This window comes from Lemur catta, chromosome 15 (genome assembly GCF_020740605.2).
Source record: "Lemur catta isolate mLemCat1 chromosome 15, mLemCat1.pri, whole genome shotgun sequence".
In the NCBI taxonomy this organism is placed as follows: domain Eukaryota; kingdom Metazoa; phylum Chordata; class Mammalia; order Primates; family Lemuridae; genus Lemur; species Lemur catta.
Genome location: NC_059142.1, coordinates 19,987,544 through 20,002,960, shown reverse-complemented (window position 1 = coordinate 20,002,960; position 15,417 = coordinate 19,987,544). Strand labels below are relative to the sequence as shown.

The following is a 15,417-nucleotide window of genomic DNA, read 5'->3' as shown; positions in this document are numbered from 1 at the left end:
CCCAGAGCCCTCAAGGCCTGCAGAAGAGATACCTGTGGAACCTGGCATTTAACCCAACTTGGCCCCAACTCTTTTGACCAAGAAATTCCTCTTCCACCCTCTGAGGACCTAATGGTTGGGTCTGGGGAACACCCGTCGTGTCCAGGGTCCTATCCGACATGGAACCCGCAGCCCTCTCTCTTATGGTCCGTTAGCCTGGGGCCCAGACCACTGGGTGCTCTTAGCTAGCCGGTCTGCAGAAGAGTGGAGCAAGCATTTATTAGTCACCTGCTGTGTACCACACACTTACCTTTGTTGAGCTGCTAATCCAGCAACCCTCTGGCATAGGTGTGGATGTTTTCATTTTGTAGTTGAGGAAATGGGAGCTCAGAGAGGTGAAGGAAGTTGCCCAGAGTCACCCAGCTCAGAGGTGACACAAGCTGGGTGAGAATTCCAGTTATTCTGCCTCCAAGCCCACTGCTGTTTCTGCCGAGAAGTTTGAGCTTGGGCCTCCCCAACTCGAGTGCAGCACCCTGTCCCCAGGGCACTCCGGTTCCTCCCCCAGGTGCTTGCTCTTGGCTGGGAGATGTCGCTGCTATTCTCAGGGCCTCCTCTGTGCTGTGGCCCGGGGAGCCCTGGCCAGAAGGAAGCCCGGAGCCGGGATCCAGCCAGGCCCATCTTCCGTGACCGTGGGTAAAGCCCTTCGCTCCCCCGGGCCCTGCTCTCCTGAGCTCTGACGTGGGGCTGGGATGGGGCGTGGTAGGGGAGAGCTGATGCTAGAATCAGTGCTGTCCAAACTTCAGCAAGTTGCAAACTGTCTTATGGTTTCTGTCTTAACCAGGTATCACCTGGGTTAATATTTACATATAAGAATCCTTTTTTATGTAATCATCACTATCATAATTGGAAAGTCCACCATCTCCATAGATAGAAGGTAATCATTAAAATCAATACCATTAAAACCAAAAGTTACTAAATCCCATCGAGGTATCATGCTTGCTTACAGCTCGGAGCTCGACGCCCTCACTCTTTGTTAAAGAGCCTGGCGGTGTGGGGCAGCCTTCAGGACAGCAGCAAGGACTGAGGCCTTCGTGCAGAACAAGGGAGAAAAGAACACTCTTCCTCTGAGGCTCAGTGTCCCCCGTGGCGTGTCCAAGGGCTTCCTAAAGTCACCTGATGGGCCACCAAACATGCGTGTATCCTCTGGCAGGCACTGGCCGGTGTGATCTATTAGTAGGGGGACTGTGCTTGCGTTTGGGGGGGGAAGGGATGACATTAGCATTTAAGCTGGGATAGCAGGAGCGAACCAGGCCTGTCCCGACAAACCAACTCTTGTGGTTTTCTTCTGGAAAGTTCATTCCAGCTCTGGAGTTTTTCACCCTTCCATGATGGCAGACAGCACCGGCCCACACTGGCTTTGCAGTTTAATGTGGGCTCCTAGGGTTCCCAGTGCCTTTGAGATAACAATCTGCAAAAACAGGACCGTTGGCATCTCGCTCGTTGTCGTCTCCTTACTTCCAGCAGGGTGCCTGGCAAGAGCAGGCGTTATGTAAACATGTGTTAGAGGCTGAATTTACTTCGTCATAAAACCCTACTGATTGCCTTGCTCAGAGGCAGGCACCGGGTGTGTGACGGGCACACTGGCCTCCACAGCACACGCAGTGTGGTGGGAATGACGTTCATCAGGAAAAAGTGCTCTGATGAAAAACCGCTGGGAGCTATGGGAGGCTAAAGAGGAGGAGCATGGTCCTGGCTGGGGTTCAGGGAAGGCTTCTGGGGAAAGTATGCTTGGGCTGAAAAAAGATGAGTGGGAATCCTCTAGAGGGTGGGCATTGAGGTGAGGGTCTCTGTGTGTCCCCCTTCCTCAAATACTAGACCCTAAGGATCCCCTGGGCTGACCTCTTCCTTTTCAGTGGGGAAGGGAGGGTGTGACACGGGGCAGGCAGACTGGGTCAGGGGGTGACAGCCCTGCCCACTCCAGCGTCTCTGGTCCTGCAGGAGCATCCTCCAGCCATGAACCACCTGGACTCCAGCAGCAACCCGTCCTCCACCACCTCCTCCACGCCTTCCTCGCCAGCACCCTTCCCGACGTCCTCCAACCCATCCAGTGCCACCACGCCGCCCAACCCCTCACCTGGCCAGCGGGACAGCAGGTTCAACTTCCCAGGTACCACGTCTTGGGCTTCTCTGGGTCCTCAGGGGAGCAGTCAGATCCCCCTTCTCAGCAGACCCTGGCAGGTTCAAGGTCAAACACTACCACCATTAAGAGCTGATGTTTACGAAGCACCTCAAGCACAATAGCTAAGGTTGATGCTGTTGTTGTGCCCATTTTGCAGACAGGAACACTGAGGTTCAGAGAGTGGGAGTGGCTTGTCCTGAGTTGTATTGCTCAGAAGTAGCACAGCGAGGACCGGCCCCGAGACCCTGTGATGTAACATAACCCCCACACTGCCCTCCCGTGCGCAGGTGGCTCCTCCTGAGCGTGGCTCGCTCACTCAGGGCGGGCATGAGCTCCCAGGAGGCCTAGCAGAGGGGACCCGGGGCCCTGCTGCCTACCTGCTCTGTGATCTGGGTAAGCGACTTCAAGGAGACCTTTCGTTCATTTCCTGTAAAGCAAGGAGACCGTGCGAAGTTGGGGTTAGGTCGTCCCCGTGGTGTGGATGAGGACACTGCGACCCACGGAAGAGCAGAGTGAGAGGCCTGAGCTGGAGCTGACTCCAGCTCCACCCGCAGCCCCGCTGCCCAGGGCTCTGTGGGGAGAGGTCAGGGCCCCAGCCCCTCCACCCTCCTCCTGGCCAGGCCCGGGGGCGCTGCCTCCCCAGGGAGCAGAGCGAAGCCCGCTTGCCCCTTTTGGGGTTCAGCTACCACCGTGGCCTCCCCAGCAGCTCCTTGAGGTCGGACTCGGGCCTCAGCCTCCTGCAGTTTGCAGGCCTGGAGGAAGGAGGACGGCTGCGACGCTCAGCTCTGGGCTGCCACAGGCTGTCCCCAGCCCATGGAGTCCGGATCAGGCCCCTGTCACTGGCCCCTGGGGCTCCAGGCCCTGGAGGACAAAGGTGTGGCTCTTCCTGTGTCAGGGGAGCCCTAGCTGGGGCCACACAGAGCCGGCAGGAGGCCGGGCCTCAGGGCCCGTCTCACCAGGGCTCTGGGGACTGCTTTTGTGGGTGGCGAGACACCAAGGTCCTGTAGGAATCTTTTTTTCTCTTGTGCCTGTCCCTTCACCTCAATATGCACGTGGCTGGGTCTCCTCTGACATTAACGCCTGTCCTGAGCGCAGCCCTCCCTCCCCGCAGGTGAGCGATGACCCGTTTGATTAACCTGCTCTCCCATTCTGCTCTGTCTTTATTACGCTCTGAAACTGCCTTTGTTAAACCTCCTACTTTGGGTTTTTCTAAAAGGCAGGGCCTGTTTGAAAAACAGCAGCCGCAGAAAAGGTCCTTTTTGTGACATCAACCAGACCCTCTCTGCTTTCCCTGCTGTCCCTGGACTGGGCCCTCATTGTCCCCTACACACAGGCCTCCCTCTCTCCCAGATCGTATCTCTCCAGCCGTGGCAGTGCCAACTGGGCCAAGCCCTCAGGCCTGGGCTGCCCGGTGGCCAGTCTGGGGAAGGACTCCTCCTGTCCACTGCTCTGTGCTGAGCAGGAGCACTGCACTTGGTCTTCAGGGGTGAACCTGGGAAAAGGTTACGGTCACACAGCACTTCCTGAGTGGGGGACACCTCCTGAGAAATGCACTGTGAGGCAGTTTCAACATGTGGGACGTGTGTACTTACACGAACATAGAGATGGCCGAGCCTACTCCACACCTAGGCTACACGGTGCAGCCTGTTGCTACAAACCTGCACAGCGTGTGACTGCCCTGAATGCTGTGGGCAAGTGTAACACACTGGTGTTTGTGTATCTAAACACAGAAGAGGTACAGTAAAAATACTGTCTAAAAGATTAAAAATGGTGCACCTGTGCAGGGGGCTCACCACGCAGCTTACAGGCCTGGAACCTGCTCGGAGTCAGCGAATGGTGGGTGCGTGTGAAGGCCTAGGGCATTACTGTGCGCGACTGTAACCTCTACAAACACTGTACGCCTAGCACTAAATTTATTTTTAGAAATTTTCTTTCTTCAATAATAAATTAACCTTAGCTTACGGTAACTTTTTCACTTTACAAACTTTTTAATTTTTTTTTACTTTGAGTCTTTTGTCATAACACAGCATAAAACACAAACACATTTCACAGCTGTACAAAAATATTTTTTTATCCTTTTTCTATAAGTTTTTTTATTTTTAAAATTTTTAATATATTTTTTTTACTTTTTAATCTTTTTTGTTAAAAACCAAGATAGAGATGTACACATTAGACTAGGGTCAGGGTCATCAATATCCCTGTCTTCCGCCTCCATGTCTTGTCCCACTAGGAGGTCTTCAGGGGCAATAACACATGGAGCTGTCATGTCCTGTGACAACAGTGCCTCCTTCTGGAACACCGCCTGGAGGACCTGCCTGAGGCTGTTTTACAGCAACGTTTAATTATTATAAATAGGAGAACACTCTAATGATAAAAAGTATAGTAAATACATAAGCCACTAACACAGTCATTTATTATTGTTAGGTGTTATGTTCTGCACATAATTGTATGTGCCGTACTTTTATACGACTGGCAGTGTAGTGGGATCGTTGACACCGGCATCATCACGAGTACATGGGTAATACTGCATGACAATGGTTACAGTGTCACTAGGTGATAGGAATTTTTCTGGTCCATTATAATCTTATGGGACCACCATCATACATGTGGCCCATGGTTGACTGAAACGTCATTGTGCGGCGCACAGCTGTGGGTGTAGCTGCGTTTTACAGTGAGACAACCCGAGAGTTAACTGACTTGCCAAGGTCCCAGAGCCTAGTAAGTGGTAGAATTGAGGTTAGAACATGCTGTGTCAGATTCCAGAAGCCCAGTATGTTCCTTTCAGTTCCTCCTAAGAGAGGGAAAAAAAATTTGTGTTGGGGGTGAAGGGGGGGGTGGTCTTCTATACACAGTACTGTTAAACTTTGTCACAATCACTGTTTTCTCCCTCACTGTATTTTGCCCTCCTGGGCTCAAGTTCATGTCGCAGAGCACAACACTGGCCTGGCCTCTGCAGCAAGGTGGCTGCTGAGACTGGGTCTCGGAACCCCCAGGCCTCCAGCCCAAGCCTCTTTACTCCTGGGGGTTCCTGCCGGGGCCCATTTCCTCCCAGCTCTTTTTGTCCCTCCCGCATGGCTCAGCCTGCCCCTGCCAGGCCCACCTGGGGCAGGGCTGTCCCAGCCCAATAACGAGTCTGTGTCTCCCAAGCTGATGCCTGCCTCCCTCCTCCCTTGCTGAGTTTGCCGTTCTGTGTGTGTGACTCACCTCCTCTTCTGTTTAAAGCTGCCTCCTTCATTCATCATAGACAGCAGTTTATCTTTCCAGGTGAGTCCTCTGCATGGTTCCACTAACTGCCCCTTGCTGCAGCCCCTTCTGTCCAGCCCCCCTGGGTACCGTCTCCCTGGGCACCTTTGGAGGTATTTGAGTCTCCCTCCACTGTTTTGAGAGCTGACTGCCCATTGAGGATCAGAAGGGGACAGGGCAAGTGTTCTGGCTCCTTACCTGAGCAGTCCTTGCTGGGAGGGACCCTGGAATCCATCCTGTCCAGCCGTTTGCACAGAGACCTCAGGCAACTTTTTCAAGGTCACACAACCAGGAGGTGGCAGAAGCAGGACTAGAACCTGGTTTTGCAGAATGGAGGAAAGGAATTTTTGCTGGTGCCTTATGATCATCTGTCACCACATCCTCCCCTGCACAATGACAGTAAACTACTACCTTGTTTTACAGAAGTGGAAACCAATTTGGGAAGGTCGGCAGGCTTGATTTGTCCAATGCCTTACGACACAGTGCCATCTGCTGGCCATCACTGGAAGTGCCTCCTACTGAAGAAAGTTTAAAGGAAAAAAACTTTCAATTCAATAATATAGTCCAGTCCGTTGATTCTCTTTCAGAAAAATTGTTTCGCACACCTACTATGTACCAACCTTTGCCTTTGACCATATTTCTTCCCCTAAGGAGTTTGTTTATAAGATCAGTGCTTTTTTTCTCTAGATGAAGGTGTCAAGCATGGTGGTGTTTAAACAAAGACACTAGCTGCTTGGTTTTTTCTTGGATTAAACAGGACTGTCTTGAAGTCACGGTATTTTGGTTATTCCAGGATTTTCTGTTCCCCCAGCCCAGCTGCATTAGGAGATTGACTGGGAGCACTTGTGGGCCCTTACAGTACCTGTGTGTGGCGCTGCCGGGCCTGCCCAGGCTGCCAGCAGTCAGGGGCCAGGACCGCCCCACGGGGGCTTCCTGCCAACAGCTAAGCTGCCTCTGCGCTTTCACGCCCGGTTTTGCTGCGGTTCCCCTCCAAGTGCCTCCCTGGTTACTAGCTCTAGGCTGCATTCAGCGGAGCACCCCAAAACACTGGGAAAACATGGCTCTTCTTCCAAAAGGGTCCATTTTACCCTGGAGATATGTTGAGGGGAAGGAAAGGAAATCTCTTTCTATTAAAACAAATAAAGACACATTTTGGGGGAGAATGCACAATACACTCTTAACTTTTAAGGAAAAGTGTGAGGCTTTGGAGACATTTTGCCTTCCTACCTTGGGGTGCTGTTTCTCCCCAGACCCCCAACTCCCTCCAATGCCCCCACGCCCCAGGCCTGTGTTTCTCTTGAACACGCGAGCAGCATGGCTGAGCAAAAGCACCAGGCCTTCCCGGCAGTCTGTGGACACAGCGGTGTCTGGGGGAGGCCCTAGCAGAGGCTTCTGATGTCCCGGGTCCCCCAGAAATGGCACGCAGGGCGTTGGGTACATGTGCGCATTTCCCTGCGAGGAAGGGTGGGCCTGTGTCAGGTTCTCCCTGTCTGTGAGGTCCCAGAGGGGTTAACACCTGTGGTTCAGGTGACGCTCAGGAGCAGCCTGGAGGCCTGATGGCTGAGCAGGAGAGTCTGTGTCCACAGAGGCAGGAGAGAGGCTGCTGAGAGGGAGGGCCACTGCCACTTCCAGTCTCTCTGTGCAGAAAAGGTGGGGAGTGAGGGACCCACGCCAGCCCTGAGGCCCCCAGTCTCTCTGTGGCACTTTGGTTCCACACTGCGGTACCCTCTGTTCTGGTGTCCCTGGACAGGGGACTTTCAGTGCCAAACCTGGGAAAGTCCCTGGCTCAGGGGTCAGCCCAGCTGCCCATTCCTGGGCCCCCTGATGTGTGGACCGTGAACGTCTTCCTCTCCCCTGAGGGCTGCTCCACCAGTGACCACAGCCCCACACCCAGTGACCACATCCGGAAGCCGGGTGGGGGCGGGGTGCTCTGCTCTGGAAAATCCCAGCAGCTGCACCAGGTGTCGCTAACGAGCCACCTGCCAGTCCTGCCCTTGGCCTCCGCTGGCCTGAGTGAAGGAGTCTCATTACTTGCAAGGGCGTTGCCCCCAGCCCCTGCCTCCAAACAGAAGGTGCTCTGGCCGCCTGTCCAGTTAGTGACAGCCCGGTTTGCTTGTGCCACTTGCTAGTGTGGGGCAGTTTGGCCTCGGGAATGAGAAGTCCCGGCCTCCTCTCCCACCCAGAGCCCCTTCCCGGGCCAGAGGTGGGGGCAAGAGCAAGCCGTGTGGAGGCTGAGTCCGGTGAGCTTCCGGGGGGAGCGCAGTTGGTCCTCGAGGAAGTGTCTGGAGACCACGTGGCAGCCCACCCGGGGAGGGCCGACCGCCGGGGATGCCGGGTCTCGGCACTGGCAGGGTGGTCTCAGGCTTTGTGTTTGTTCTGTTTCCCGCAGACATCTCGGCCTTGGCACAGGCAGCCCCGCTCCCCGACGCCGCCGACAGCACCCGGTAGGCGTCCCTGCGCTGCGCCCCCTTCTCTCCCGTGGGACTTGTTACGGCTGGACCCACATTCCTGACCACCACCCCCACCGTTAACCTCTGACCTTCCTGCGCTGGCCGTTGCCACGTGCCTGGACCAGCCGGACCGAGAACTCCTTGGGGTGATTCACCCTCTGGGCCCGTGAACCAGCCGGAGGGTTTTATTCGCCTCCTGTCAGCACGGCCAGCGCTGCGGGGGCTGCGTGTGGAGCCGGAGCAGTCTTGTGACTGGGAGGGGGGTCCAAGGGCACGCAGAGTTGGAGACGCCTACTAGAAATAGCTCCCATTTGTTGAGTTCTTTCTCCGTGTCAGGCCGTGCTGAGCACTTGACTCACGTTCCCTCACTTAGTCCTCAGCCTGGTGAAGTGGGTATTAAAGTAGGTGTCATCCTTAGTGGACAGCTGGCCCAGAGAGGTTAAGAAATTATCTAAGGTCACACAGCTAGGAAGCGACAGAGCCAGCTCTCAAATGCAAGGCTGTCGGGTTCCAAGTCCTGTGCGTGTGCCCTGAACATCTGTACTGCAGTGTCAAATCTGAAAGGGGCCTTGGTGGCTCCTGCCACCCCTGATGCCCCCCGCAATTATCTTGGAGAAGGCTGAGCCAGGGAAGGGGTGGGCCTGGTCCTCGGCTTCTGCCTGTTTCCTCAGCATCCACGTAGCCTTTCCCAGCCGGGTGTGGGTCAGGGTAAGGATCCAGCCTAGTGGCCTTTTGTCTCAGCCCTCACTCGAGTCCCCCGCCCGCTGCGAGCAGAGTAGCCTGCCCGAGGGGTCTCCTTGACAAACCCTGTTTCACCCTTAGGCTCGACGACCAGCCAAAAGCAGACGTGTTAGAGGTTCGAGAAGTGGAGGTGAGTGAGGGTCCAACACACGAGTCCATAGACAGCCCCTGCTCTGTCCTCTCGTCCCCCCATCTCAGAGCACGTAGGCCTCTGGGCCATGAGTGGGTGCCGGGCCCCAGCCAGGGCTGTCCCAGGTGCCTGCTGCACCAGAGAAGAACAATGAGGCTGCAGCAAAACGAGCTTCCTTTTTCTTCTGTTTTTGAGGCTGAAGTTCCTACTTCTTGTGGTCCTCACTCCCAGCCGTGATGCCTGGGCCCTGGCCTGGGACACTGTCCGGCCAGTCTGGGATGGGGTCAGGCGCCTGTGTGTTGTCAAGATTTCCCAGGTGATTCTGATTGTAGCCGGGGTCAAGAACCACTGTCTTGACCTTTGACCAAAAGTGTTGACTGAGCCTGGATCCCTGCAGTGCAGGGTGGCTTAGAGAATGTTCACAGACTGATTTACTCCTGCCCACAGGAGAGTCAGAAACTCTGTGTTTAAATGAAAAAGGACCTGAAAGATGAATGTAGTTAAATTCTTCCTTGCCGGAGATGTTAATGCTCCCCCCTGAATAATCAGATGTTGCTCACAGGCAGATCTAGGAGTGTTAGCAGGATGAGGGACCTCAGGGATGCCCCGGGCCGACTGCCACATGTTGTGGATGAGGACACTGAGGTCCAGTGATGCTAATAAATGATCTGCCCACTGTCCCCCGCAAGCTGAGCAGAACTGCGACGAGAACCCGGGTCTCCCGACCCCATGCGTCTTTCCTCCTTTACTCTGTGTGCTCTGAACCCCTGTACTATGTGGGGGCTCCACAGAGGGGAAGAGAAGCTGGCTGAGCCCAGATCTGCTGCCCTTCCCTGTTCTTTGCTGCCTGCCCTTCAGGCCGAGGAGCCGGAGGCCGGCAAGTCCGAGGCGGAAGACGATGAGGACGAGGTGGACGACCTGCCGAGCTCCCGCCGGCCCTGGCGGGGCCCCATCTCCCGCAAGGCCAGCCAGACCAGCGTGTACCTGCAGGAGTGGGACATCCCCTTCGAGCAGGTGGAGCTGGGCGAGCCCATCGGGCAGGGCCGCTGGGGCCGGGTGCACCGCGGCCGCTGGCACGGCGAGGTGGCCATCCGCCTGCTGGAGATGGACGGCCACAACCAGGACCACCTGAAGCTGTTCAAGAAGGAGGTGATGAACTACCGGCAGACGCGGCACGAGAACGTGGTGCTCTTCATGGGTGCCTGCATGAACCCTCCCCACCTGGCCATCATCACCAGGTAACCCGGCCCCCTCCCCGGGAGCCCTCTCCTCTGGGTGGGTGTCCTGGAGGGTGGGGAAGTTTTCATACGGAGAGGCACAAAGAGGAGAACCAAGAATGGGTGTAACTTCCCCACTCACATAACCCCACTGACATTGGAAAATAAATATGGTACCTTTCTAAAGTTAGAGAAAATTCAAACATCCCGTAAAAGGTACAAAGCAAAATCCAATCCCCTCCCTCCCTGCAAGCTGGGAGCTTCCCCCAAAGCCGGAACTGTAAACTGTTCCTTAACATTTCTTCCATTGATATGAAGAAGTTTGCATGTGCTCACATGTTTTTAAACTACTTATATATTCCTTTGTAAAAATACACAGGAGAGATTATGCTGGTTTATACGTTGCTTTCTCCACTTGATTGTAGATCTGGGGCCTGCTTTATCCTTCTCAGCATCTGCAGGTATTCCCGTCACAGGTGAACCCAGCGGTGTGCTGGTAACATTTAACAGCCAGCTCTGGGGCAGGGAGGAGGGAAGCCCTAATTTATAGCATCTGTCAATTCCATGGTCAGTTTCAAGATAACAACATGATGTCACTGACAGTGGAGCAGAGCTGGGAAGAGTCACACACATGGGCCCATGGTTCTCTCACTGGTCGTGTCGTAATTTAAGCAGCGCTGTTGTGCTGGACACTGTCATAATGAGCATCCTCATTTGTGTGTCTTGATGGGCTTCAGCAAGTATATTTGCGGGGCTGGGTCAGAGCATGCGTATGTAACACTTGGATTTCTATTGCCCGTTTCTACCCCAGAAATGTTCACCAGTTTACTTTCTCCGTCCACGTACAGCAGTGTCCATTTCCCCAGAGCACCGGGGGGGTGTGGAACTAAAACATTTTTGCCCAGGGCACTTAAGAAATTGATGTTTGCTTTTAAAATCAGGAAAAGCAATATGAGGTCATTAGAGAAATGTTGAAATACACATAGAGGTTTCAAGAAGAAACTAAAAATCGCATTAATTCCATCAGCCAAAAGAACTCACATTAGTATTCTGATGATGTTCCTATAGCTGAACTCTGTGCTTTAAAAAAAAATAAAACAAAACTTTTTTCTGTTCAAACTGTGCCAACCAAGTAAAAATTAATTTCCATTTTCCTTATGTATCTGAGACATAAGTAACCACCCAGCAGAACTCCTGAGCAGTGTGACGTCACCAGGGTCACCACACCAAGGGGACACGATTCCAGCCCAAAGCACAGCACTGCGATGCCTTAGGGAGCCTCGTGTGGTTGCTCCACTCAGCCGTGCCCGGCGTCACCTGCCCGTCCAGCCACCTTCCCATCTCTCTCTAACTCATCCACTCAGTTCCATGAGAGATTTGAGTCTGTTAAAGACGATAAAACCAGCAACGTATTCATTCATTTTAAAAAATCTTCATGTGTTTTTAGAATATGCTGAGGAGCAATGGGACCCAGATAAGGAAGCCATCACCAACATTCCATACCCCTCGCCTGGTTCTCTGAGTCTCTGAGGCTCCAAGAATCTTTTCCTTAAAAACAGTTCCTTCCTAAGATGGATGGAGTAAGGCAGCCTGTCCCTGGAGCAGGGGAATGAGCCACACAGCTGAGTCCTTCCTCGCTGGGTTTTAGGAGTCGATGCCGGCAGAGACCCCAGAACGCAAGCTCTTTTCCCAGTAATCACTCTGACACCCCTGACGTCCATCTCCCTCCCTCCCTCCGTGAACACTCATTTATCATAGTAGAAGCCCTTGATGGTGTCTGGGCTCAGCCCTGAAAGGCCAAGTTCTTCCCCGTCGGGATTTGAGTGGTGGCCATTGTGCCTTGAACCCATCGAAGATGGCTGCTCCGAATTGCTGGCAGCTCTGATGAGCCGAGTCTCCTGTTGCAGGGCAGGGCGGGCACTGGGCCTCGGGGAACAGGGTGTGTGTGTAGGTGCGTGTCATTGTGGGCGTTAGTGCACATGGCAGGCGACGCTCCAGTGGAAGTGGGCGTCAGGCTTGGTCAAGAGACAGGATTCTTTGGCTCGCAGTCGAGGGGGGTGCAGAGAGTCCTTGGGGGTGGGCGGTGAGGGTTCTCCCCATGGGCTCCACTAGGGGTGGGGGCAGCTGCACTGGCCCCAGACCTCTGACCCCGCCACCCTCGACAGCTTCTGCAAGGGGCGGACGTTGCACTCGTTTGTGAGGGACCCCAAGACGTCTCTGGACATCAACAAGACGCGACAGATCGCGCAGGAGATTATCAAGGTAAGGGAGTGTCCGGCTGCAGGAGGGTGGGTTTCTGCTGGTGCCAGAGCCTCAGTCCTTTCCCCGCTCTGTGGCCATGTCAGGGGCTACTTTGTCTCTCCCTCTTGCTCGGGTTCCTCAAGGGTGGGACCCCTGCCCCTTCCCTCTGTCCCTGTCTTGTCCACTTGGAGCCGGGAGCTGTCCACTCCATTAGCCCTGATGGAACGGAATTGGTTGGGGAGGAACTCAGCAGGCTTTAAAGGCAGTCTGAATCCTGGTCCACCAGCTCTGTGACTTTGGGCAGGTTGTTTAGCCTCTCTGAACTTCAGCTTCCTCCTCTGTAAAATGGGGGTACCGCTGTAACCTCCCTCGTTGGATTGGCACGAGGATAAATGCAGTAATCCATGGAGAGAGTTTGGCACACGGCCGGGCACTCGGTGAGGGCCTGCTAGGACTGAGGATGGGAGGGCAGAGGGGCGCAATTTTCCTCCCAGGGCACAGAAGGACCTACATGTTCTGCCTTGAAGTTTTTTTCCATGTGGCTAAATTAAGGAATTAAACTTTTGAATACCAAAACCAAATCCGTGTTTAATGAGGACAGGCCCTTGGGCCCAACTGGGGCAGCTTTTTTCCTCTCTTTTATCATTTTTTAAAGTAAGTAAATAAAATTGAAAGAAAAGTTCATTTGTTGCTTTATTTAGCAACAAACAGGCCCAAGGGAAAACCAGAATGCTGGTGGATAGGGGTTCCTTTTTCTTTTTTCTTTTTTTATTGAGTTGAAAAGCTTCCACCTAGCAGCTCCCCACTTTTTTCTTCTCTCCTTTCCTTCCTCCCACCTGTCTTCTCTCTCTCTCTCCATCCCTCCCTTCCTCATTCTGCCCATTGTGTGTGTGTCTTTCAAAAGGAAAAAATAAAAATCACGATGATGTTTTTAGATAAACCAAAATTTCCACATGACATTTCCATGTGGCTAAATTGATGAATTAAACTAATGAAGACCAAAACCAAAATGTCACATTTTTGCCTTCACTTGTAGTCTGTGTGATTTCGGAGAGATTGGTGGGGCTGCAGAGTGTCACACCAACTTCGTCTCCCCCCAAACCCTCCGGCTCTGCTCCCCACCGTGTCACCCCACTCGGCTGCCCTCCCTCCTGCTCTTCCCTCTCCTTACTGTCAGCGCATGGGGACTCTGTGTCTGGCTGCCGACCGGCTGAGTTAGGGTACGGGAGGCTTCTGGAAGATACCAGGGCAGAGGACAAAAGTTACTAAAAGGTTTTGGAGCCGCAGAGCTGGGAACTGCCTCTCTGCTGGCCTGTTTGGTTCTTGTCCTACTGAAAAACCATCCCTTTCCCCTTTCTGCTGGGAACTTCTGAGCCACTTCCTTAGCTCTGAGCACTGTCCTTAACTCTGATGCTTTCGGAGTCAAAATAAACAGAGGCGGCCTGACCTTTGGTTAGAGGATCAGCAGCTCTGGGGCTGCTGGGGAAACACTGTGAAATTCTGGGAAGGGAGGAGAATTTGCGTTCCAGACGCAGCACTTTACGTCTTGTCTCTTTCAACGGGCCTTTTCAGGCTGCGACACTTACCTTACAGGTAAGACTCCGAGAGGTACAGTGACTTGTCCTCTTGGAGTCTTTGGCTCTGTTTGGCTAGTAGCCAAAGGAAGGCATGTGCCTTGGTGTGGTTTGGGAGATGGGCAGATATTTTAAAAAGGATCGTCTTGCATTCAGACTGGAGTTTTGGGAAGGAGCAAGTTGCCCTTTCCTGAGCTCCGTGTCCCCGTCACAGGATGGCAGCTCTCAGCAGACCCTGCACCCTCTCTCTTCTTTCAGAGGAGAATCTGCTTTGTTGAAGTTCTCCTCTGATGCTTTCTGGCTGGGGCTGAGTTCTGTCTGGTTCCGCCTCACAGCTCAATCTGTTTCCTAAATGTAGCTGGTTTTCCCTAGACGTCACCTTGCCACCTCTCACCCCAAGATACCTTCGTAGCCAGGAGGTGTCTCTGTGACGTGAAGCACCCCGTAGTGTGGGGATTGGGAGGTGGATTGACGTTTGCTTCTTCCTGAGCTGGTGGGGACGGCCATTCTAGCAGTGGCATCTTGCTCCTAGTCCCAAGGACAGCAGGGCACACGGGAGGCCTGGGCTTGGTGTTTGAAGACAGCTTTGACCTTGGATGAGACCATGCCTGTGTCAGGTCACCCATGTTCCAGGCACCTGGCCGATTAGTGTTCGGTCCAAATAGAGTGTTGGTTAGACATCACCCACCGCTGCCCTTTTCACTTGACAGGTGAGGAAACTGAGGCTCAGATGTTGAGTGATATGTCCAAGGCCACACTGAATTAGAATCTGAGCTGAGATGGAGCTCAAACCCCAGATTTCTGACTTGGTCCAGGGCTCCTTCTGCCACAGTGCAGATACTGGGACTGCCCAAACTTGGGGTCCCTTCTGGGAATGGCTCTGTGTCCCCTGGGAGAGCCCTTTCCCTGCCTGAGGGCAGAGACCAGCTGTGCAAATCCTGATAGAGACCCCAGCTCATTCGGGCCCTTAGTGACTGAACTCAGGTGGTATCACTGCTCTTTATATCCAACCCTCCCTTACCCTGTCCACACCGCACACCTTATCCAAGTTCTAGGTGGACGGGCCTGGGGTCAGATCTCAGCTCTGCTACTTAACTGCTCTGTGGCTTGGGGCAAGTGACTTTCCCTCTCTGAGCTTTAGTTTCTTCATTGTCAAGTGGGGATAATATATTGCATAGAATTGTGAAGATCAAATGAGGGGCTTTGGGTAAAGCGTCCAGCCCAGTGCCTGGCCCAGGGTGGAAGCTCAGTCACCTTAACTCCCCACTGACGTGAGGCCCACTCTCTTCCAGGGCATGGGCTATCTTCACGCCAAGGGCATTGTGCACAAAGACCTCAAATCTAAAAACGTCTTCTATGACAATGGCAAAGTGGTCATCACGGACTTCGGGCTGTTTGGGATCTCGGGCGTGGTCCGAGAAGGACGGTGAGTCGGCGTTGGTGTCTGGTGGGATGGGGCAGCCGGGTAGTGACGGGTGGGCTTGGGGTCTGGGCACTCTGGCTGTCAGTCGCTGGGGTTGCTTTGGTCCTGCCATTGTGGTTCTGGGCCAGAATCAGGTTTGGGTCACATTTAGATTCTCAGGCTGACCCCCGTGGAGGCTGGGTCCCCTCACTCACATTTGCCCTGGCTGTTCACGGACTTGGGCAAGGAACCAGGATTCAC

At 53.8% G+C, this 15,417-nt stretch overlaps 1 protein-coding gene across 8 annotated transcripts in view; it reads left to right on the top strand.

The window, feature by feature from the left end:
• KSR1 (kinase suppressor of ras 1) overlaps positions 1-15,417 on the top strand; it is a 153,500-nt gene that overhangs the window by 124,187 nt on the left and 13,896 nt on the right. For 6 of the 8 annotated variants that reach the window (XR_006728799.1, XM_045525414.1, XM_045525412.1 and 3 more), the window contains 7 exons: positions 1,978-2,146; positions 5,381-5,422; positions 7,791-7,845; positions 8,674-8,722; positions 9,581-9,960; positions 12,105-12,201; positions 15,047-15,180. Coding sequence is in view for 7 of the 8 variants with exons in the window: in XM_045525414.1 (XP_045381370.1) it covers positions 1,978-2,146; positions 5,381-5,422; positions 7,791-7,845; positions 8,674-8,722; positions 9,581-9,960; positions 12,105-12,201; positions 15,047-15,180 (926 nt within the window). In the remaining variant the exon portion in view is untranslated. The remainder of the gene's footprint in view (positions 1-1,977; positions 2,147-5,380; positions 5,423-7,790; positions 7,846-8,673; positions 8,723-9,580; positions 9,961-12,104; positions 12,202-15,046; positions 15,181-15,417) is intronic. The other 2 variants (XM_045525415.1, XM_045525413.1) reach the window with 1 other exon arrangement.